This window comes from Bos mutus, chromosome 5, assembly GCF_027580195.1.
Source record: "Bos mutus isolate GX-2022 chromosome 5, NWIPB_WYAK_1.1, whole genome shotgun sequence".
Classification (NCBI taxonomy): Eukaryota; Metazoa; Chordata; class Mammalia; order Artiodactyla; family Bovidae; genus Bos; species Bos mutus.
In genome coordinates this window covers 31,045,563-31,071,384 of record NC_091621.1, presented here as the reverse complement: position 1 = coordinate 31,071,384, position 25,822 = coordinate 31,045,563, and the positions used below count along the sequence as shown (strand labels likewise).

The following is a 25,822-nucleotide window of genomic DNA, read 5'->3' as shown; positions in this document are numbered from 1 at the left end:
GGGAACATTTCATGCAAAGATGGGCACATAAAGGACAGAAACAGTAGACATAATAGAAACAGAAGATATTAAGAAGAGGTGACAAGAATGCACAGAAGAACTATACAAAAATGATTTTATTGATCCAGATAACCATGGTGGTGTGATCACATAGAGTCAGACATCCTGGAATGTGAAGTCAAGTGGGCCTTAGGAAGCATCACTATGAACAAAGCTAGTAGATGTGATGGAATTCCAGCTGAGCTATTTCAAATCCTGAGAGATGATGCTGTGAATGTGCTGCACTCAGTATGCCAGCAAATTTGAAAAACTCATCAGTGGCCACAGGACTGGAAAAGGTCAGTTTTCATTCTAATCCCAAAGAAAGGCAATGCCAAAGACTATTCAAACTACTGCACAATTGTGCTCAACTCACACGCTAGTAAAGTAATGCTCAAAATTCTCCAAGCCAGGCTTCAGCAACATGTGAACTGTGAACTTCCAGATGTTCAAGCTGAATTTAGGAAAGGCAGAAGAACCAGAGATCAGATTGCCAACATCTGTTGAATCATAGGAAAAGCGAGAGAATTCCAGAAAAAACATTGACTTCACTAAAGTCTTTGTGTGAATCACAACAAACTGTGGAAAATTGGTAAAGAGATGGGAATACTAGACCACCTGACTTGCCTCCTGAGAAATCTGTATGCAGGTCAAGAAGCAACAGTTGAACCAGACATGGAACAATGGGCTGGTTCCAAATTGGGAAAGGAGTACGTCAAGGCTGCATAGTGTCACCTTGCTTATTTAACTTATATTCAGAGTACATCATGTGAAATTCTGGGCTGGATGAAGCACAAGCTGGAATCCATATTGCAGAGAGAAATGTCAATAATCTCAGATATGCAGATGACACCACCCTTATGGCTGAAAGTGAAGAGGAACTGAAGAGCCTCTTGATGAAGGTGAAAGAGGAGAGTGAAAAAGCTGGCTTAAAACTCAAATATTCAAAAAACAAAGATCATGGCATTCAGTCCCATCACTTCATGTCAAATAGATGGAGAAACAATGGAAACAGTGACAGAATTTATTTTCTTGGGCTCCAAAATCACTGCAGATTGTGACTGCAGCCATGAAATTAAAAGACATGTACTCCTTTGAAGAAAAGTTATGACCAACCTAGACAGTGTATTAAAAAGCAGAGACATTACTTTGCTGACAAAGGTCCATATAGTCAAAGCTATGATTTTTCCAGTAGTCATGTATGGATGTGTGAGTTGGACAATAAAGAAAGCTGAGGACCAAAGAATTGATGCTTTTGAACTGTGGTGTTGGAGAAGACTCTTGAGAGTCCCTTGGACAGCAAGGAGATCCAACCAGTCCATCCTAAAGGTAACCAGTCCTGAATATTCATTGGAAGGACTGATGCTGAAGCTTAAACTCCAATACTTTGGCCACCTGATGCAAAGAACGGACTCATTAAAAAGACCCTGATACTGGGAAAGATTGAAGGCAGGAGGAGAAGGGGAAGACAGGATGAGATGGATGAATGGCATCACCGACTCAGACATGAGTTTGAACAAGCTCCGGGAGTTGGTGATGGACAGGGAAGCCTGGCATGCTGCAGGCCATGGGATTGCAAAAAGTCGGACACACCTGAGCGGCTAAACTAACAAACTGACTGACCATCTGTTTGTCTTCTTTTGAAAAATGTCTCTTATGATCCTCTGCCCATTTTTCATTCAGATTATTTTTTTGTTACTGAGTTGTATGTACAATGTGTTGTTCTTGAATTATATTCAGCTCTAAAAAGTTTCATGTCAGCTTACATATATAATCCTCCTTTAAAAAAATTTTTTAGAGAAACATCTTGGTTTCTTTTCCTTAATGAAATTAAGGAACTATAAATGCATTCTAGATAATACATTGAATTTCTGCAACTATAACCTAAAACCCTAAGTTAATATTTATCTTGCCTTACTTTTCAGGTGTGAAAATGAAACCAAATTCAAAACAGAAGAAGTATTTTGGGCTTACAATTTCTGCCCTACTCCATACTCCTGGACTGCACTTCTGGGCCTTATTTTATATCTTATTTTCTTCGCACCGGGTAAACAAAGACTCTATTGTTGTAATTATTATTTTAATTAAATTGTCTCTATTTAGAGAAGACAAGCTACTCTTTTAAATTCCTTACATGCTACTTTACTGAAATTCTTCATTTTATACTTCTCAGGAATGGGACCAATGCCTTGGACTGTGAATTCTGAAATATATCCCCTTTGGGCAAGAAGCACAGGAAATGCATGTTCATCTGGAATAAATTGGATTTTCAATGTTCTGGTGTCATTGACATTTTTACACACAGCAGAGTATCTTACATACTATGGTAAGAGAATATAGTTTCATTTTTATTTTCTACTCTTGTTTTTAGATTTGCTGTCATTCATGATTGAAAAACTAAATGGTTATATTTTTGCTATTATAAATATCTCTGCAAGGCTGTCTTATTCCCCAGAAGCCTTAGAAATGTTTCTGGGAAAAGATAAGAGGAACTGTCCTTTCCTAAGCAGTATTGCTGCTTGTCCCTCAGTGCTTTATAGCTTTCACCCACCTACACTTCAGACCCAAACATCTCCCAGCTATCCTCAGTGGGAAGTCCTCACAACAAGGCCTTTAGTTTAATGGAAAAAACATAAACAACAGAGAATTATAGAAAGATCCTGGAGTCTAGGGGTCATGCTTGAAAATGTCTCTTAACATGGATGGGTTGTATCCAAGAGTAGAATCAAAGTAGGGTCAAAGTTGCTCCCCAAATGTTGTGCTCGCACTGTGCCTTCCACTCTATCATATCTGCTGTTCAGACCAAAGTATTTCAGGATCCACTGAGACCAGCACTTATGACTGCTGAAACTATAAATGTGGCAGAGGTGTTCATGTAAAATGTAGAGAGACCATAACTCGAAGAAAACAATCTTGAGAAGTGACTGAGTTAGGAAAAAACTTTGGGAAGCTACTTCAGGTTTATCTTTACTAAAATGAAAAGGTGTCTTTTTAGCAAGAGAATTTCTTTATTGTCTGTATGAGTTTATAGGTTATGATTGGATTCTAAGTGATGAAATAGGGGTTTTCATGCTAATCTGGGCCTCCGTGATTATATACTGAAAGTCTATTGTTTAGAACCCACCCCCACCCCCGTTCACCCACCCTTCCCTTCATGGATCACATATCCTGGGGAAGGGACTTGCATGATTCAGTGAAGGTATGAGCCATAATGTACAGGGCCACCCAAGTTGGATGGTTCATGGTGAACAGTTCTTAGAAAATGTGGTCCACTAGAGGAGGAGATGGCAAACCACTCCAGTAGCCTTGCCTGGAGTACCCCATGTACAGTAAGAAAAGGCAAAAAGATATGACACCAGAAGATGAGCCCACCAGGTCAGAAGGTGTCCAATATTCTACTGGGAAGAGCAGAGGACAATTACAACTAGCTCCAGAAAGAATGAAGAGGATGGGCCAAAGTGGAAACACTCAGTTGTAAATGTGTCTAGGGTGAAAGTAAAGTTTGATGCTATAAAGAACAATACTGCATAGGAACTTGGAATGTTAGGTCCATGAATCAAGGTGAATTGGACATGGTCCAGAAGGAGATGGCAAGATTGAACATCAAAATCTTAGGAATCAGGGAACTAAAAGGGAAGAGAATGGGTGAATTTAACTCAGATGAGCATTATATCTATTACTGTGGGCAAGAATCCTGTAGAAGAAATGGAGTCGCCCTCGTAGTCAACAAAAGAGTCTGAAATGCAGTACTTGGGTGCAGGCTTAAAAAACAACAGAATGATCGTGGTTTCTTTCCAAGGCAAACCATTGAACCTCAGAGTAATCCAAGTCTGTGTCCCAACCACTGATGCCAAAGAAGCTGAAGTTGATGCTAGTGGTAAAAAACCTGCCTGCCAATGCAAGAGACATAAGAGACTTGGATTTGATCCCTGGATCAAAAAGATCCCTGGAGGAGAAAATGGCAACCCACTCCAGTATTCTTGCCTGGAAAATCCCATGGACAGTGGAGCCTGGCAGGCTATAGTCCATGAGGTTGTAAAGAGTTGGACATGACTGAAGTAACATAGCATGCACACATGCTTGTCCCAACCACTGTTGCCGAAGAAGCTGATGTTGATGGGTTCTATTAAGACCTACAAGACCTTCTAGAACTAACACCAAAAATATATGTCCTTTTCATCTTAGGGGATTGTAATTTAAAAGTAGGAAATCAAGAGATACCTGGAATAACAGGCAAATTTTGCCTTGGAGTACAAAATGAAGCAGGACAAAGACTAATAGAGATTTGTTAAGAGAACACACTGATTATATATAGTGAACACCCTTTTCCAACACAAGAGACAACTCTACAAATGGACATCACCACATGGCCAGTAAATAAATCAGACTGATTGTGGTCTTTGCAGCCAAAAATGGAGAGAAGCTCTATACAGTCAGCAAAAACAAGGCTGGGAGCTGACTGTGGCTCAGATCATGAACTCCTTGTTGCCAAATTCATACTCAAATTGAAGAAAGTAGGGAAAAACAATAGGCCATTCTGGTTTGACCTAAATCAAATCCCTTATGATTTATACACTGGAAGTGATGAATATTTTTAGCGGATTAGATCTGGTAGAAGAACTATGGACAGAGGTCCGTAACATTGTATAGGAGGTGTTGACCAAAACCATCTGAAAGGTAAAGGAATACAAGAAGGCAAAGTGGCTAAGGAGGCTTTACAAATAGATAAGTAAAGAAGAGAAGTGAAAGGCAAAGGAGAAAAGGAAAGATATATTCAACTGAATGCAGAGTTCCAGAGAATAGCAAGGAGAGATAAGAAGGCCTTAAATGAACAATGCAAGGAGATAGAGCAAAACAAAAGAATGGGAAAGACTAGAGATTCTCATCAAGAAAATTGGAGATATCAATGGAACATTTCATGAAAGAATGGGCATGATAAAGGACAGGAACATTAAGGACTTAAAAGAAGCAGAGGATATTAAGAAGAGGTGGCAGAAGTACAAAGAACTATACAAAAATGTCTTAATGACCAAGATAAACTCTATGACTGGTCACTCACCTAGAGTGAGACAAACTGGAGTGTGAAGGCAAGAGGGCCTTAGGAAACATTACTAGGAACAAAGCTAGTGGAGGTGATGGAATTCCATCAGAGCAATTTAAAATCATAAAGATGATGCTGTTAAAGTGCTGCACTCAGTATGTCAGCAAATTTGGAAAACTTAACAGTAGCCACAGGACCAGAAAATGTCAGTTTTCACTCCAGTCCCAAAGAAGGGCAGTGGAAAAGAATGTTCAAACTACCATACAATTGTGCTCCTTTTACGTGCTAATAAGGCGATGCTCAAAATCCTTTGAGCTAGGCTTCAGCAAATCATTAATTGAGAACTTCCAGATGTACAAGCTGGGTTTCAGAGAGGCAGAGGAACCAGACATCAAATTGCCAGCATTTGTTGGATCATGGAGAAAGCAAAGAAGTTCCAGAAAAACATCTACTTCTGCTTCATTGACTATGCTAAAGTCTTTGACTATGTGGATGACAACAAACTGCAGAAAATTCCTAGAGATGGGAATACCAGACCACTTTACCTGTCTCTGAGAAAGAGATCAAGAAGCAACAATTAGAATTGGGCATAGAACAACAAACTGGTTCAAATTTTTTGAAAAGAGTATTACAAGGCTGAATACTGTCACCCTGCTTATTTAACTTCTATGCAGAGTACACCATGCAAAATGCACATGAATGAACATTGGGCTGGATGAAGCACAAGTTGGGGTCAAGATTGCTGGGAGAAATATCAACAACCTCAGATACACAGATGCCACCACCCTTATGGCAGAAAGCAAAGAGGAACTAAAGAGCCTCTTGATGAAGGTGAAAGAGGAGAGTGAAAAGACTGACTTGAAACTCAACATTCAAAAATCTAAGATCATAGCATCCAGTCCCATCACTTCATGGCAAATAGAAGGGGGAAAAGTGGAAGCAGTGACAGATTTTATTTTCTTGGGCTCCAAAATCACTGGGGACGGTGACTGCAGCCATGAAATTCAAAGACACTTGACCCTGGAAGGAAAGCTATGATGAACCTAGACAGCATATTTAAGAAGAGAGACCTCACTTTGCCAACAAAGGTCCATATAGTCAAAGCCATGATTTTTCCAGTAGTCATGTATGGATATGAGAGTTGGACCATAAAGAAGACTGAGTGCTGAAAAATTGATGCTTTCCAGTTGTGATGGTGGAGAAGAGTCTTGAGAGTCCCTTGGACTTCAAGAGATCAAACCAGTCAATGCTAAAGGAAATCAACCCTGAATATTCATTGGAAGAACTGATGCTAAAGCTGAAGCTCCAGTACGTTGGCCACCTGATGCAAAGAGCCAACTCATTGAAGAAGATGGTGATGTGGGGAAAGATTGAAGGCAAATGAAGAAGGGCACAGCAGGGCATGAGATGGTTAGATAGCATCACTGACTCAGTGGACATGAATTCACACAAACTGTGGGGGATATTGGAAAACCGAGGAGCCTGATGTGTTACAGTCCCTGAGGTCCCTAGTCGGACAGGAGTTAGCAACTGGAAAACCGAGGAGCCTGATGTGTTACAGTCCCTGAGGTCCCTAGTCGGACAGGAGTTAGCAACTGAAAAACAAGTGCTTCCACCATTCTCAGATCCTCTCCTCCATTCCTCAGTGCACCTCACCTCATCTCACCTCATCCCATATTCTGGCTACTTATAATTTCTTTTAGTAAGAACAAATCTATTTGTCAGTTCCTCTATCTACCCTCTCACTTCTGGACCTTGAGCTTAGGCCAGGATTATACTTTGTTCACCAATATATTCCCCACGCCTTCCTGGGCATCCCCTATTAAGCACTCAGAAGTGTTTGTCAAATGAATAAATACATAGCTGAACTTTTAAATGAATGATGAATATGTGGAAACATCATATGTCTCTTCCTCCTCTCTTATGAACATTATGATTTGGTGTTTAGTTTTATTTAGAACTATTTATCTAATGCTTTTTTTTCTAATCTTTATGAAACTCCTCTCTCTCCCAAACATGATTTGAAACATTTAGAAATATTTATTTTCTTGGAAAGGAAAGGCACTGGCATTTTAAACTGGATGTATATTTAGTATGTTCAGCTTTATCCCATTTGGCAATTAGAATGTTTACATAAATTTGCAAGCTTATCTTCCTAATAGCATAAATATAAACACAATAAATATTTACCCATATTTTCTGATCCTTGAGAATACTTAAATATTTAAATATGGACTTATTTCTTGAGAAAGCATTTTTTAATGGAAAGTCATAGACAAAATAATAAATGTCTACATGGTAAGACTTTTGATAGCAAAGCTCCTCTTCTTGAATCAGTTCTGTCAGGAAGACATGAGGCCACAGAAGTAAAATTTAAATAGGGCATAGCCAGGCTTCTTTCAAAAATATCACAGTAGAAGCAGCTTTTTGTTTCGCATTAAGCCAGACTTCTTCCTTGTCAGCACACTGTCCATTAGGTTTTCACTAGTGGAACAATATCTCAGCTCAGGTTAGAGTTTTTCTGTTTATTTCTCTATATTTTAACCTACAGGTTACTGATTGATGTAAGCTATATGTTTATATTCCTGACAACAGATAGGTGCCCTAATGATGTATTTCTCTGGAAATATTCATGTCTTCTTTTAGTTCCTTTTTTATTGTTTCATAAGCCCTCAAGTCTTGATTACTTCCTAAACTATACTGCCCAGAAGAGTCTGGGTCCCATTCAATAATATTTATTACTAAAAATTATCATAAAATGTCACCAGTATATCACTTTATTTATAGCACATGTGACTAAATAGATCCCTTGTTGAGCATTATTAAAGTGTCTGTGTTGAATCTTTAATTTTTCATTTTGTATAATTAAATTAAATATGTTTTAATCTGAAACTTAATATAAGGACTCTAATAAGATTTATTTCCTTTAGAATAAAATGCTACAGACTTTTTTTTCATTTTCATCCTAAAGGGGCATAATTAAGAAAATGAGTTACATAACTGACTTGCCCGGTACATGAAGCAGGTCACAGCCTCCCAGGCCTGCCTGCACTTCTGTTGGCTTAACCACAGGTCGCACCAGTGAAGCCTATATACACAGTTGTAGCATTTGCTGTCTTTAGGTTATTCAGATTTTTATAGAAGTATCTTGCTTTTTAATAGAATTTTCTTTATGTTCTTTGGTTTTGGGAATCTTGTTCACACACAAGAAATTATATGGCCTTTAAGAATGTCAGTAACCCATCTAATTGCTTTTAACTATAAGAGTTTAGTATGAAAAGATTTTATTTGTTACTTCCAATCATGCCATTGTACTTAAATTGTGAAAGACGATGAATATTTTCTAAATATTATATTTTATAATGGCAGACCGTATTTACTCCATTAGATATTTTAGAGTTTAGCATCCCAGTTTAATCTAAAATGTTTTATCATCTGCACCTATTGTTTTCTTACCTCCACAATCTTGCTTATCTGTATTCAGAATGCAAGACTTCACCTCTGTCATTTTTTTCCCCTCAAAATTCCATATCCTCCAAGAACCAGCTTGTCATAGCACCCCTTAGATGAAAACATTCTTGATTTATTAGTCATGCTGATCTTACTAGTCACTATTCTTCCCTAATCATTTAGTGTAATTTGATAATGTCTATCACTTTTTTGGGCAACTAACATCCAAAATTCTTTCTATTCTTTGCAGTTTATAGCAAAGAAGGATTTATTTTCCCTGTCAGATCAGGAAACTAAAATCAAGACAATTCAAGAAACTGCACAAGGATTCAGCCTGTGTAACTTTTTTACTTTCAGACCCACAGTGTCTACAGAGCCTTCCTCTCACTGTAACACTGATATGAATGCCAGATGATGTATTATTAATTTTTTTATTTTTTATCAAGTATGATGTAAAAATATATAACTTGTAGTATAATGTAGACCAAACTTAAATGAAGTAAAGGAGCCTTGTATTTGTAAATGGAATTTTATTTTTATTAAAGAAAAAATTTGATTTATAAGGGTCCAGCTCCTTATCAGAAGAATTATATAGCTTCTGATGATTTAAGCTAACAAACTATGTCTTGATTTAGTCAATCCTTTTATATATATGTTTTAATATCTCATAGTTTACCTCTGTTTCCTTTTATTTTCTCATGGCTGCTCATTCAGTGGAGCAGATTCTTTGGGGTAGCCAGTTCAGCAGCATTTTCCTCTGTAGTTTTACTTGAGTCTTCCCAAGAAGTGTTTCTATGGATAGTACTGAAATGGTTACTTCTAGGCCTGTCTAGAAGTAACTACTTAAAGAAAGTAGTTTTAATAATGTCTTTCCACATTCTGTAGTGACAACAAACTGAGAAATATTTTTCAGTTCTTTAACTGCTGTACTTTTCAGCTTCAAGCTTGAGTTTCAAATATATAGTCATGTTGTCTGGTTTAGGCCTTTATTTCAAATCTCCTACCAAATGTATTCCATCTGGCAGTCAACAAGAGAATATTCATTCTCTAAACTCTCCAATGAATCAGCACTGTACTGGGAACCCAGAGACAAGCCATAGACTCTGGGCTTGAAGAGACCACTTTTGCTGGTCTCCTCCTCAAGTATACCTCTCCTATACCTGGTCCTACTGGGCTGTAAAACTTACAGAATTACAATGTAAATCATAAATTTAAATAGGAACTGATAAATCATCTTAATGAGGAAACTGAGGTCCAAGGAGGAGGTTAAATGACTGTCCAGAAGTCACATATTGTTTTTGTTGCTCAGTTGCTCAGTCATGTCTGACTCTTTGTGACCTCATGGACTGCAGCATGCCAGGCTTCCTTGTCCTTCACCATCTCCCAGAACATGCTCAAACTCACGTCCATTGAGTAGGTGATGCCATCCAACCATCTCATCCTCTGTCATCCCCTTCTCCTCCTGCCTTCAATCTTTCCCAACATGAAGGTCTTTTCTAATGAGTCATCTCTTTGCATCAAGTGGTCAAACCATTGGAGTTACAGCTTCAGCATTAGTCCTTCCAATAAATATTTAATCCTTTAGGATTGACTAATTTGATCTCAAGAGTCTTATCCAACACCACAGTTCAAAAGCATCATTTCTTTGGCACTCAGCCTTCTTTATGGTCCAACTCTCTTTTATTTCTTCTGGAGCTATCTCTCAACTTTCTCCAGTCGCATACTGGACACCTACTGAGCTGGGAGGTTCATCTTTCATTGTCATACCTTTGGCCTTTTCATACTGTTCATGGGGTTCTCTAAGGCAAGAATGCTGAAGTGGTTTGCGATTCCCTTCTCCAGTGGACCATGTTTTGTCAGAACTCTCCACCATGACCCATTCATCTTGGGTGGCCCTATACAGCATGGCACATAGTTTCATTGAGTTAGAATGTAGCCCACCAGGTTCCTCTGTCCATGGAGTTTTCCTGACAAGAATACTGGAGCAAAGTGCCGTTTCCTCCTCCAGAGGATCTTCCTGACCCAGGGATTGAACCCACGTCTTGCTTCTCCTCCATTGGCAGGAGGATTCTTTACCGCTGAGAAGCCCCAAGTGCTATGGACACACACACAAAAATGGACTGTAGGAGCCTCAGAGAAGGAATGGGGCACTAGTTAGGAGACTCTTACAGTACTGCAGGCAAAGAGGAAGGCTTTTAAATCAGAGATGTCCAGAAATGGTAAAAAGTGGTCATCTTTGGATTGTATGTGAAGGTAAATCCAACAGGATTTTCTAAGAGTGGATATTGGGTGGGAGAATAAGAGAAAACTCTGTTGACTCTTAAACTTTGAGCTTTGATTCAAGAAATCAGCAGTGTCATCACTGAATGCGGTTCTGGAAACACTACACTCAAGATAAATGAGAAGAAAATTTCTTCCTGAAAGTGCCTCCAGTCTAGTGGCTAACACAAATATATTCACATAATTATAATGCTACTTTGTTGTTATATACCACTTTGCCTCAGCAAAGTGTTGTCAAAGCACAACCCTAACCAGGAAAGTGAGGAAAGATTTCAAAGCAGAAGTTATTCTGAGCCTGGGCTATCATTCTTTTTGAGTTTGGTATTACATGAGAAGGAAATGGCAACCCACTCCAGTATTCTTGCTTGGAGAATCCCAGGGACAGAGGAGCCTGGTGGGCTGCCATCTATGGGGTCGCACAGAGTTGGACACGACTGAAGCGACTTAGCAGCAGCAGCAGCAGCAACTTGAGTTTAGAAAGACAAACTGTATTATATTCACAGAATTAAAATAATTAGAGTAAACCAAATAAACCAAGCTGTAAGCAAATTTTTGGTTCCATTTCAGACCACAGCCATGCATTATTGACCAGAAACAGAGGTTAAAATCAAGTCCCCTTTCCAATGTAAGCCTTTACATATATGGTATTTTCCATTGCAGGAGCCTTCTTCCTTTATGCTGGATTCGCTTCGATGGGTCTCCTTTTCATCTATGGCTGTCTTCCTGAGACCAAAGGGAAAAAATTAGAGGAAATTGAATCACTCTTTGACAACAGGCTATGTACATGTGGTGCTTCAGATTCTGATGAAGGGAGATACATTGAATATATTCGGGTAAAGGGAAGTAACTACCATCTTTCTGACAACGATGCTTCTGATGTGGAATAATTATCAGCTGCTTAATATTTAGTCATTTAAACAAACTTGGGAGAGAAGAACAGCAATTGGTGACCTCACTGCCCTGCTTTTAATCTGGTCCTTTCCACAGTCTGGTTTTGAACGACTTCATATCCTAGAATATTTGATTCCAAGGAAGATACCATCACAATGACATTTTTTTTCACACACAGAGATGTAAAACATTTACAGAGATTTTAAACTAATAATTATTGAACAAATATGTGTAATTCCTTCCTGAGATAGTTTAAAATGAATATTGTACCCAGTGACTTCAGTGATATCCTTTTTTCCTAAGACTATATATAATTATTAGTGGCAATTGAGTCAGTGCTAATCCCGCCAAATCATATATGTATGATATACTTACAACAAAGGATGCTAAAATATGGTCCAAAGGTATTTTCTGTCAAAGCATAGTCTGTTGGCCCTAATTTTTCCTAAGGATGAGGCGCTTATCTGTGATCAGCTATTAGAAAAAAATTCCATTTAAGCTTTTATCAACAAATTCAAGAGTGTCCCCTACAAGGCCACAGCTGTCCTTATATCCTTTGTATTCTACATTTTCATTTCTCTCTCCAATTCAAATATTGAAAATTCTTCAGCAGCTGACTCTGTACAGAATCTTTTGAACATTATAAAAAGCAGGTCTTTTTAGGTTTATTTTCCTACATATTTTTTGCATCAGTTAAGAAGTATACATTTGCACAGATTAGCTAGCAAGTTTTGATAAGTATATTTTATTGCTAGAAAGAAAGAAAAGATTTTTATGGACCTTAAAGATTTTTAACCCTGAGTTAGTCACTTAAGTGTGCAGCTGTAAACACAAAATAGCACTAGATCTTCAACTGTATTTCAGGGTCAGTTTTTGTTCAAGCCAAAATCCCCTGTATTCACAACTTCACTCATCAAGTCTGGATTCCTACTATTTGTGCCTTCATTTGTGTTACATAAATAGCTTCTAGCAGACTATTTTTCCCCTCTTTTAATCAAATAATTTCTGAAACAAGAAAGGAAGGAAGAAAATCAGCAACAGAAATAACCTTGCTGTTATTTATGTTTGTTTAATTAAGTAATGAGACTTCTATTTTTCTTTTTATTAACTTTCCTAAGGGAATTGTCACATTTTATTACATAATGGTACTTGTCTTTTTTTCCTTTTTAATTCTAAGAGTATAAACTGGTTTTTATGTTGTACACTTTCTCATTTTCTCTGACATTCTCTTAAAAATAGATACATAGATTTGTCTGCGGGTGTATCCTTTTTCTCATGCTTGACTTGGATTTTTTTTCTTCTTGTCTAAAAACTGGGATTTTCCATTGGAACAGATTAATGGTTCTCATATGTGTCTTTAAGAAATGTTGACTTACTATATTTCTGCAGTATTTTTTCAAAGTATTCATTAGTTTCTATGCTCATTCATCAGTGAATTCCAATTTTTGCTCATATATTAAGAACTACATAGTATGTACAAAGTCACTCACAAAATTACTTAGTTCCAGTGAAAATATGAATGAGTCTTCTGAGGTCAGTTAAGAGTGCAAACATTTGATGCATTTTAACGTGTCTCTAAACATCTAATAATGTATTCTTGGAGTGAAAGAGTGACTCTAAATTCAGTATATTTCTGCCAGTCTCCAAGATGGTTTGGTCTCTCTCAAAGTCTAGCTTTAAGAATGTCATAAGAACATTATGACAATTATGACAGCTGAGAATGTAGCCAAGGAGGTTCATTCTCTAAAGTTAAAAATCCTTCCACCAACAAAGAGTTTTCTCCCTTTGATCATTTCACGTAATTAAACAAATATATATTTTTGAGAGCTTTTTTCCTTGACTTAGGTGCTCTGACAATTGATTTCTAAGGGGATATTAATTTTGATTTTCCCCAGAAAAGCAGATGTGCTTTAACAGAGAAAGTTATTATTCTATTGATATTTCTTATCCCATAAGAAATTTCTTGTTTGTATAATATTTCACACAGGTAAAATGAAATGGAAAATGAACTACTGTATGATAAAATCAGAATATAATGTGGAGAAAAAGTATTTAAACCCATAAAGTGATCTCTTTAGAAATTTGTTTTTCTGATTTATCTAAATAATTCCCACAATTATTCTGTTTATTGAATACATGGCCTTAACTATATGCTTATACTCAGCTGAGCTGAATGCACAGTAACTTTATCAAAGGAGCAACTGAGCTCATTATTTCCTATAGCAGAACATGGCCTGTTCTCCCTGACATAAGTAGTGTTTTCAACTTTATATCCATAAATGCACATAATAGGGAAAAATAGCCACAGTTCTTGTCTTCTATTCTCAATTCCTTCTATAAAGGACTACTAGTTATTTATATAATGATAAAGATAATATTCCATATCTTTGAAGTACAAGACAGAGAGGCACAGTATAAGAATTATTTATAATTTTTTAATGACAACTACTTGAAAAGGAACCTTATAAAATTAGGGTATTATTTTTAGATTCAGTGAACATTTATAGTATATTAAAAATTAAGTATTTGAATTTTGCAGGTTTTTTAATAATATGCACCTTCTAAGTTATCAGCATCTTTGGCTACCACTGTCAACTTGAAAACATTCCATTTGAAATATCATCAAATATATATTTTATAGGAAAATTTATATATGGTATGATTTGATCTATCTAAGCATCACACTTTTAGCTGAAATATGTTTCCTTCTAAACATGTTACAAATTTAATAGAAGTATATTGTGATTTAGGAAAATATAGGGAAGATGGTCATAACCTCTATTGAGGCCTAGCTGGATGGCTGGTAAGATATGCACTAGACTTAAGAGAGTATAACATTTCATTGCATCTGAACACATAGGGCCGAATGTTAAAATCAGATAGGTTTTAAAGATTAGGTATTAATATTTTTCTTAAATATAAAATTCCTAATAATTTTGATTGTTGCACCTTAGTCAATAATTATCCAAAACATGATTTTAATGTATATATAAAAGATAGAAACTAAAATTAGATTTAAAAGGTATTATTTCCATTTGAAATTTTATCACCAGTAATATACAGTAGTTAGTTCCCAGATGGAAAATGCTGAGAGTAATGTTATCAAGTAGTTTTCATATTTGTATTTTACCACTGAACCATTTTAGTGTGTAAGAGTCTTAATATTATTTTTTAAGTTATTCACTCTAAAATGGGAAATCTGTTAAATTAGAGAATTTAGAAACTGTTTACTATAATTTCAAAATCAGTTATCCAGAGGAAGAATTAACAGGGAAAAATATAAGTTGACAACTTATCCTTTTGCCTTTATATCAGAAAGTAGAATTGAAATGCATTATAATACTCCATAGATCTTGGGGGAAGGGTATTCTATAAAATACTCTTCATGGCATCTAAGAAAATCTCACTAGTTTCATTAACTTAATGACACTAATATATTTTATAAATGCTATAATACAGTAAGAGGGGTGGGAAGATTCTTTTGACTTTCTTTCATCAGTAATTAAGAACAATAAAATTAATAAGGTGTTTTGTTATAATTAATTTATTTTACTGTTCTCCTAGTTATGAAATCACATATTACACTAAGCACCTAACAACTAACATTTATATAGTTGTTGTGTCAGTTTTAAACTGCCACATTCAGACATTTTCAGTAACTACAAATAAAAGAATGACATACCATGCCAGAAGCAGAGAATTCATAATATGTACATTATACCAAAATGTATTGAGTTTTGGATAAATTTTACAACTTATGTGTAGCTTCTGCCTATTAAGAGACTCAGAATTGTTCTCTGGATTAATTTTAGCATCCTGTTTTCTGTCGCTTTCTGTTTTCTTAGCCTTATGTACAATAATGTAAACCTAATTTGATGAAGTGATCCAGGTTGTAGCAGCATATCAATTTCAGTATCTTCAGTCCTTCTGGGTGAGCAATATTGCTGCTATTTTCTAGAAATAGAAATCATTTAAAAATTCCAACAGCTAACTGCTCCCAACTCTCTTAAAGATCATCTCTTAGAGAAGGAGATTTTTGTGTGCCAGTAATCATCAGAGAGAGATTTTGTAAGTGTTAATGATGTTCAGAAATACATGAAAGAATTTTATCTCATAATTTGCTTGTGAGTGTAAAACAATACAATTCTCATAAGTCTTTACTTTATATGTATAAAACAGAGTCTGTTACACTTAAGTGATTTGGTCTGTGGAATGTTAAATATCTATTTTCATTTAGCAGCAATATTCAGCTTTTGATTTTAGACAGTTAAGCCCATGCATTTGATTTTATCCTATCAATATAATAAGAAAAAGAAACATAGCTTACAAGTACTAAAAATTAAAAACCACAAATATTTTGTAAAATTTTAGCAAATTTACCATTATTCCATCTCATTTGAAGGTTAAAAAATGAGACTCAACTCTCGCCAAAGTAGAAATTTATGTTCTACATGTCCAAACTGGTTCCTAACAGCTTTTGGGTTATATTTCACTTGATGTTATAGTATCTTTTATTTGTATTAACTGTTCAAATTTCTATTTAAAAGCTCTGATATACATCTAGATTAAATGGAAACACAGTTTTGTGCTTTTAAAATATGTTTTCAAAATGTATATTTTAATTTCCAAGAGTGCATGTCATATAGTGTTTAATTCATGTCTTAACAAGTCCAATATAAATATTTATTCCTACATGTGACATGAGATATCTCTTAAAAATTTGAATATGTATCATTTCCTTCAAAGTCATTCTAGCTATAGTTGTATCAAAGTATTGTATATTTTATGGAGATTTAATGATGTATATGTAAATGTTTTTTAAGTTATTTTATTGAAGTTCAATCTTTACATAAAATTAAATCTTTTTTTTAAAGTGTCAGTGCCAGAACTGTAAATGAAAATAATCAAATAAAAGTTAAGACAATTCACTACTCATTTATCTTCCTTGTAGGTTTATATTTTAACCAATTATCTTCTTTGGATTTTAGAATCTAGGTTACATAGTAAAGGCATCTACAAAGATTACCTATATCTGTATATTTATGCAATGCTATTCATTTTAATATTGTAACTTTAAAAAATATTTTAATACCTAAAAAATATTGCAAGGAATTATTCTGAATAGTAAATATAAAGCTCTGAAATGCTCAGAAATCCTTGAAGAAATTTCTTACTGTTGTCAGAACCAGACGTTGACATGAACCATTGTATCAGACTGACAAAAATTATTTGATGTTGTTGCTTTGTAAATGAAAAAATACCTACTGGATGACCAGTTGACAGTTCTTTTTGGAATTATGTATGGCATTCTCCATTACCATTCTCCCCCTCTGTAGCTTTTATTGGTAAGCATTATATTATTGTTTGATCTGTGTAGCCATTAGACTCACCTCTCCGTAGTTAGGGTGTGCCATCTTGAGTCCAACTGTAGAACAGGTTTGAGGAGATCCTCTGAAGACCCTAGATCCACTGTCACTCAATGGCTTACAGTGGAGTTGCATCTTAAGCAAGGATTCTGATGTCAACAGGTAAGAAAAAATCCCTACAGTTAAAATGACCCTCGAAAAGCCCCTAAGTTATGCATAAAGTGTCCACATATCTTAACACCTGAATAGTGCATTTCATATCTGTATCAGTGATCATCAAAGTCTTCATTTAATTACCCAGTCTTATTGGAATGCTGTCATCCTTTTCTGGGTACTAAAACAAGTTCAGACCATTTTGGTGACTTGTCCAAGATCACACGCTAGGAAGTATGTACAAAATTTTTCTGTGCAGTGATTACTCTACAGTCTTTCTCTCTTGGTCCTCATTTGGAATGTCTCCTTGTCAGATCAAGGCAGAAAGACTGAAAAATAGACATTGTGTTTTTCCTGTATTAGAATTGAAAGGATGTGAAGGAAAAGAATCAGATACCTCATTTTAACCTGGACTATAGACACAAATCTTAAAAACTTTTGATCTCAAGATTCTTTTCCAAATATGAAGCAGTATACAAATGGTCCCCAAGTTAAAGAGGTTCAAGTTAATCTTTCAACTATAAAAAGATGTGAAAATGATTCATATTAAGTAAAAATTGTACTTTGAATTTTTAATTTTGATATTTTCCTGGGCTAGCCAGATCTGGTACGATAGTCTCTCCTGTGATGCTAGACAGGACAGCAGCCAGAGCTCCCAATCAGCCATGAAATCACCAGGCTAGAAAACTGATACACTTATAACCATCACATAACCACAGAGCCATTCTGTTTCACTTTCAAAATAGTATTCAATAAATTACATGAGATAATACTTTATTATAATATAGGCTTTGTGTTAAATGATTGTGCCCAACTATAGGCTAATGAGCCTAATTCTGAACACATTTCAGGTAGGCTGGGCTAAGCTACAATTTCACTAGGTTAGTATTAAGTACATTTTCAACTTAGAATTGGTTTGTCAGGGTGTAACCCCATCAGAAGTTGAGGAATATCTATATAGTACATTGTTTAAGAGATCAGGCTGATGCAAATTGCCTAGGTTTGGATCCCAGCTTTTCCAGTTACTGCCTGGTATCCTAAATTACTGAGTTACTCTATGTTTCACTTTCCTATACATATATAAGTGAAGATGTTACTAACTCCCTCATATATGTGGCAGGGAGGGGTCACATCAGTTAATCATGTAAAGCACTTAGAGGACTGGGACATTCCTTAGGGATTGGCTGTTCTTAGTATCATCATCCATATGCTATCCCTAATTCTGCTAAGACCATGATATGCATATAAATTCCCTTCCTTGGGAACAACTATTAGGGGCAGGAGCACATGGGCTTCTTTGACATGTATCATGCAGGTTGTGTGAGTGCAGCAACCAGAATTCTGCTGACCAGAATGGTTGAAGCTGACTTTGCTGACTAGCCTGATACCCCTCTTCCTTTCTCTATCTCTTCCATGAGCATCCATGTGAATGGCACAGTGGATGAGTACAGCCTTCTCATATTCTCCAGATTAACAGGATGTAACATGCAATTGCTATTTATGTGATCTCCCAGCCATGAAAAAAATTTTAAATCTCTCGGTTAACTATCATTTAAATTCCTTTCAGCTTTTAAAATATAATTTTGAAATCTTCTCCAGTTGACAACAGACACTAACCCTTCACCAATAGGCTATATTGAAATTAAGCTCATATTATTACTGATGCTATTAATTTAATATGGAACATTGAAGGTATTTTTACCCCTAATATTTTATGTACTTTTTCACTAAAGTTACAAAAATTAATTCCAGATGGTCACCATGCAGAGGAAGTAATTTTTTTACATGAAAGAAAATATAGGCATTTAAATGTTAAACTCAAAAGATAGATTTTATAGAGCAGCATCTCTCAAAGTGTTGTCCCCGGGCTAGTAGTGCTGGCATCACCAGTGAATTCATTAAAAATGCAAATCTGTGGGCCTCACCCAACCTACTGAACCAGAATCTCTGGAGATGTAGCCCAGGAAACTTTTTAAAAATATAATTGACATATATAACACTGTGTAAGCTTAAGGTATACAAGGTATTGATTTGATACATTTATACATTGCAATAGAATTACCACCATAGCCTTATCTAGTACATCCATTATATCACATAACTATCATTTCTTTTTTTGTTGTGAAACAAGATCCAGTCTCTTAGCAACTTTGAATTTATAATACAACACTGTTGTCTGGAAAGCTCACCCAGACTTATTTGTTTGTACCAAACTTGTACCCTTAATCATCTCCCCAGTTCCTCCAACCCCCAGCCTGCTAGCCGCTATCCTACTCTCTATTTTTACAAGTTCAGCTCTTTTAGACAAGGAAACTATATTTTAACAAACTCTCCAGGCAGTTCTTAATAATGTGATGTGGAACCATTGAATTAGAATTTTGAAATTGTCACTTTAAAAAGGAGTCAATAGTATGTTCTTTCAAATAGTAAGCTCATCTACTGAAAAGTGAACTTATTGAGTGGATTTATCTTCAAGTTACTTAGGAATTCATAAAGCTAAGTCACTTCCACCTCAGGGGTGTTGCACACGGTGTTACCTTTTCCTAGTCACCCTATTTGTGCACCTCTTTCTTTTTTATTTTTCAAATATCAGCTCAAAGTCATCTCTGTGGCCCACCTTGATTATGCAACTTAATTACTCCCTTCCTCCCCCAGTATATTACCAGGTAACCTTGTTTTATTTTCTTTCTTGTACTATCACTACTTGAAAATTATTTTTATTTCTTGTCTGTTTCTCCCACTAGAATATATACAACATGAGAGCAGAGAATTTTTATTATTTACCACTGACTCTCCAGCACCTCATATAATGCCAACCATATAGTATGTGCTCAGTAAATATTTGAAAATTAAATGGATGCATGCATCACAGGTGCTTCTGTGGTCCATGAAGGAAGAGAAGAAACTTTGTATAGGCTAAAAAATGATTAAAATGACACCATGACACCAGACCAATATCAAAAAGCATGCTTTGAAGACAAAACTTGTATAAGAAAGTTATTTTAACCAAACAGCAAATTCCATGTGGTATATGAATGTATGTGTGTTCACATAAACACATTTGGATGATAAATTTTGTTATAATTCCTATTAAAAAGGGATAAATATTAGGATTGTAAGCTTAGAGTGGAATTTTCATGATTTGTAATAAATTAATCTACTTATACATTTTGTTTATAGATAACAACTCACTATATGCCAGATACTTTATAAATACATTATTTTATTCTATCTTCACAGAAGTCCTATACAAAAAGGACTGTTATTACCACTACTTTGTAGATGAGGAAATAGTTGAGTTACAGGAAGTATAGTAACATATTCAGTAGCATAACTTGTAGAGTCTGAACTTAGACCCAGGTCAATTTCTGTCACTATTGTGTTTTGTTTTGTTTTTTACAATGAGCTTTATCATGGAAAAATTGAAACCTGCCACTAAATGAAAATTTTTGTACTATTTTCTTCCTACAGAGTCACTAGTTATGGATTTAGAAACTAAAACATAACCAAAGGATAAAGCATAACAGTATAATTTAGAGTCAGATGTGAAAGGATTCCCCAGTGGTACAGTGGTAAAGAATCCACCTGCAACACAGGGAAAGGCTACCCACTCCAGTATCCTTGCCTGGATAATTCCATGGACAGAGGAGCCTGGCAGGCTAAGTCCATGGGGTCGCAAAGAGTTGGAAATGACTGAGCAACTTGCACTTTCACTTAAGTAAAAAAATAGTCAGTAATTTCTGAAAACATGCCTGAATTTACATTTATGAATTAACCCTGAGAAACCTAGTAAGTTTCCTTGCTCTAAAGTCTTCTCTGTCTGAACTGAATATAGCTACTCCAGCCTTTTAAGAGATCAAATTGCCAACATCTGCTGGATCATGAAAAAAGCAAGAGAGTTCCAGAAAAACATCTATTTCTGCTTTACTGACTATGCCTAAGCCTTTGACTGTGTGGATCACAATAAACTGTGGAAAATTCTGAAAGACATAGGAATACCAGATCACCTGATCTGCCTCTTGAGAAACCTGTATGCAGGTCAGGAAGCAACAGTTAGAACTGGAAATGGAACAACAGACTGGTTCCAAATAGGAAAAGGAGTACGTCAAGGCTGTATATTGTCACCCTGCTTATTTAACTTATATGCAGAGTACATTATGAGAAACGCTGGGCTGGAAGAAGCACAAGCTGGAATCAAGATTGCCAGGAGAAATATCAATAACCTAAGATATGCAGATGATACCACCCTTATGGCAGAAAGTGAAGAGGAACTAAAAAGCCTCTTGATGAAATTGAAAGTGGAGAGTGAAAAAGTTGGCTTAAAGCTCAACATTCAGAAAACGAAGATCATGGCATCCGGTCCCATCACTTCATGGGAAACAGATGGGGAAACAGTGGAAACAGTGTCAGACTTTCTTTTTCTGGGCTCCAAAATCACTGCAGATGGTGATTGCAGCCATGAAATTAAAAGATGCTTACTCCTTGAAAGTTATGACCAACCTAGATATCATATTCAAAAGAGACATTCCTTTGCCAACAAAAGTTTGTCTAGTCAAGGCTATGGTTTTCCAGTGGTCATGTATGGATGTGAGAGTTGGACTGTGAAGAAGGCTGAATTGATGCTTTTGAACTGTGGTGTTGGAGAAGACTCTTGAAAGTCCCTTGGACTGCAAGGAGATCCAACCAGTCCATTCTGAAGGAGATCAGCCCTGGGATTTCTTTGGAAGGAATGATGCTAAAGCTGAAGCTCTAGTACTTTGGCCACCTCATGCGAAGAGTTGACTCATTGGAAAAGACTCTGATGCTGGGAGGGATTGGGGGCAGGAGGAGAAGGGGATGACAGAGGATGAGATGGCTGGATGGCATCACTGACTCAATGTACGTGAGTCTGAGTGAACTCTGGGAGTTGGTGATGGACAGGGAGCCCTGGCATGCTGCGATTCATGGGGTCGCAAAGAGTTGGACACGACTGAGTGACTGATCTGATCTGATCTGATCTGATCTTAGCTTATTATATCTTGCTCTTTACTTCTAATGTATATGTTTTATATTTAAAGCAGGTTTCTTGAAGGTAATGCATAGTTGGATATTGTTTTATGATCCACTGTGACAATCCATTTTTTAAATTGGTGTATTTAGACCATTGACATTTAAAGTGATGTAGTATCTATCATATTTGTTACTATTTTCTATTTGTTGCCTTTGTTCTGTATTCCTATGTTTTCCACTTTTTTTGCCCTTTGTGATTTTAATTGAACATATTACATATACGATTCCATTCCTCTTTATATAAGCATATCAATTATAATTTTTTTCTAATTCTTTAAAGTGATTTCCCTAGAGTTTCCAATATGTATATGCAACTAATACAAGTCCACTTCAAATAACACTATACTCCTTCATAAGTAATACAAGTACCATATAGTAACAAAATATTCCTAATTTCTCATTTCTGTTCCTTGTGTCTCTGCTTTCATTCATTTCATTTCTACATAAGCTATTCATTGGATGCAATGTTTCTATTACTATTTTGAATAAACTGTTTAAACAATTATGGATAAGAAAAATAAAAAGTTTTTAATTTACCTCACTTGTTCCTTTTCTGTTGTTGTTGTCCTCGTACAGACCCAAGATTCTGACATAACATAATATTTTTTCTCTCTGAAGAACTTCTTTTAACATTTCTTGCAAGTTAGGTCATATAGCAAAAAATTCCCTTAATTTTCATCTGAGAAAGTCTTTCTTTTTCACTTTTGAAGGCTAATTTTACAAGACCTAGAATTCAAGGTTGGTATTTTTTCTTTTTTCTCTCAATACCTTAAACATTACCACTCCACTGTCTTCCTGCTTACCTGGTTTCTAAGATATCAGATGTAATTCTAACATTTGCTCCTCTATAAATAAGGTGTTTGTTTTTTTTTTTTTTTCTTCTGGCTTTCTTCAAGATTTTTTTCTTATTTTTTATTTTCTGCAGTTTGAATTTACCTGCCTAAGTGTAGGATTTTCTGGCATTTATCTGAGCTTCCTAGATCATTGATCTGTTATCCAATGTAAATTTAAGGAAGTTTCAATCATTATTGCTTCAAATATTTCTTTTGTTTCTTTCTTCTACTTCTGATATTTCCATTATATGAATGTTACACCTTTGGGAATTGTTCCACCATTCTTGGAATTGCCAGGTAGCTCAGTGATAAAAAATCCACCAATGCAGAAGATGCACAATTCTTGGATATTCTGTTCATTTTTTAAGCACCTTTCCCTCTTTGATTTAGTTTTGAAAGTTTCCATTGACATAATCTGAAGTTCAAGGATTTTTTCCTGAGCAGTGTCCAGTTCATTAGTGAACCCATCAAAGTCAGTCTTCATTTCTGTTAAAATGTTTCTGGTCTTTAGTGTTTCTTTTAGATTCTTTCTTAGAACTCTCTGCTCTCTGCTTAACATTACTCCTCTGCTCTTACATGTTGTCTGCTTTTTCCATTAGAGCCTTTAGCATATTAATTATAGTCAAAACAAAGTCTCACTTTGATAATTTCAACATCCTCGGCATATCTTAATCTAAGTCAGATGTTTGTTCTGTCTCTTCAAACTGTGGTTTCTGCCTTGTAATACGTCTTGTAATTTTTTTGTTGAAAGCTGGGCATGATGTACTAGATAAAAGGAACTCGAGTAAATAAGCCTTTAGTGATACAGTAATAGGGTGTCAGTAGAAAGAAAGTGTTCTATAGTCCTATGGTCAGGTCTCACTATTTAGTGAACCTGTGCCCCTGGGCTATGAATTCTTCTTCACAATTCTTCTCAATTTTTTTCTTCCCTTAGGTGAAACAAAATGTCTATAGGGAACTGCTGCTACTGCTGCTAAGTCGCTTCGTGTCCGACTCTGTGCGACCACATCATACTCCCCTGTCCCTGGGATTCTCCAGGCAAGAATACTGGAGTGGGTTGCCATTTCCTTCTCCAATCCGTGAAAGTGAAGGTGCTCAGTCATATCCAACTCTTAGCAACCCCATGGACTGCATGCAGCCTACCAGGCTCCTCCGTCCATGGGATGTTCCAGGCAAGAGTACTAGAGTGGGTTGCCATTGCCTTCTCCCTATAGGGAACTAGTGAGGGGTATTTCCCTTCTTCCAGATCAGTTAGAATCCAATAAAGTCCTGCTGCTGTGTCACTTCAGTCGTTTCCGACTCTGTGTGACCTCAGAGACGGCAGCCCACCAGGCTCCCCTGTCCCTGGGATTCTCCAGGCAAGAACACCGGAGTGGGTTGCCATTTCCTTCTCCAATGCATGCACATATGCTAAGTTGCTTCAGTCATGTCCGACTCTGTGTGACCCTATGGACAGCAGCCCACCAGGCTCCTCCATCCACAGGATTCTCTAGGCAAGAATATTGGAGTGGGTTGCCAATTCCTTCTCCAGGAGATCTTCCTGACCCAAGGATTGAACCCAGGTCTCCTGCATTGTAGACAGACACTTTACCGTCCGAGCCACCAGGGAAGTCCTTACATGCCAGACTATAAGCCTAATAAGGCTTCTCAGCTCTATAAAGTCCTAGCAGGTAGTAATTTTCTATTGACCTTGTTAAGAACAGAATGCTCTGGCCTATTTCAAAATGATTCCTTTTTCTTCCTCCTATCAGAAGCCTGAGAGAATGTTTCCCAATCTCCACTGTCAGAACTTGGTAGAACTCTTAGAAATAAAGCACAAAAAATTGTATAGGAGCCTCAGTATGACTGTGACCTCCTGTAATTTTTAATTCTTGAACTTTTCCACACTGAGCTTCCATAAATTACAATTTAGTTTTGTCACCCTGGCACCTGTTTCCATAGAGGTTTATGTCTTGACTTTCTGCTTAGTAAGTTGTGATTCTCTGTGTCCTCCCGTCTCCAGTTTTGTTGTTGTTCAGTTGCCCAGTCATGTCCAACTCTCTGTGACCCCATGGACTGCAGCATACCAGGCCTCCCTGTCCCTCACCTGTCTCCAGTTCAGGGAGCAGCAATTTGTCCTGTGGCTTCCTGATGGCTCAGTGGGTAAAGAACCCACCTACAATGCAGGAGCCACAGGAGACACAGGTTTGATCCCTGGGTCAGGAAGATCCCCTGAGGTAGGAAATGGCAACCCACTCCATTATTCTTGCCTGAAAAATCCCATGGACAGAGGAGGCTGGTGGGCTACAGTCCATGGGGTCATAAAGAGCTGGACATGACTGAGTGCTCATGCTGTTGCTGCTGCTGCTAAGTCACTTCAGTTGTGTCCAACTCTGGGAAGCCCCATAGATGGCAGCCCACCAGGCTCCCCCATCCCTGGGATTCTCCAGGCAAGAACACTGGAGTGGGTTGCCATTTCCTTCTCCAATGCATGCATACATGCTAAGTTGCTTCAGTCATGTCCGACTCTGTGTGACCCTATGGACAGCAGCCCACCAGGCTCCTCCATCCACAGGATTCTCTAGGCAAGAATATTGGAGTGGGTTGCCAATTCCTTCTCCAGGAGATCTTCCCGACCCAAGGATTGAACCCAGGTCTCCCACATTGTAGGCAGACACTTTACCATCCGAGCCACCAGGGAAGTCCTTACATGCCAGACTATAAGCCTAATAAGCTTTCTC

General features: G+C 36.8%; 1 protein-coding gene across 1 annotated transcript in view; it reads left to right on the top strand.

The window, feature by feature from the left end:
* The window catches only part of SLC2A13 (solute carrier family 2 member 13), a 535,506-nt gene extending 514,172 nt beyond the window's left edge, over window positions 1-21,334 (top strand). The window contains exons 8-10 of the mRNA XM_070370616.1: window positions 1,965-2,086; window positions 2,213-2,365; window positions 11,471-21,334. Of these exons, the coding sequence (XP_070226717.1) occupies window positions 1,965-2,086; window positions 2,213-2,365; window positions 11,471-11,697 (502 nt within the window). The 3' untranslated portion in view covers window positions 11,698-21,334. The remainder of the gene's footprint in view (window positions 1-1,964; window positions 2,087-2,212; window positions 2,366-11,470) is intronic.
* Window positions 21,335-25,822: the final 4,488 nt, after the last annotated feature.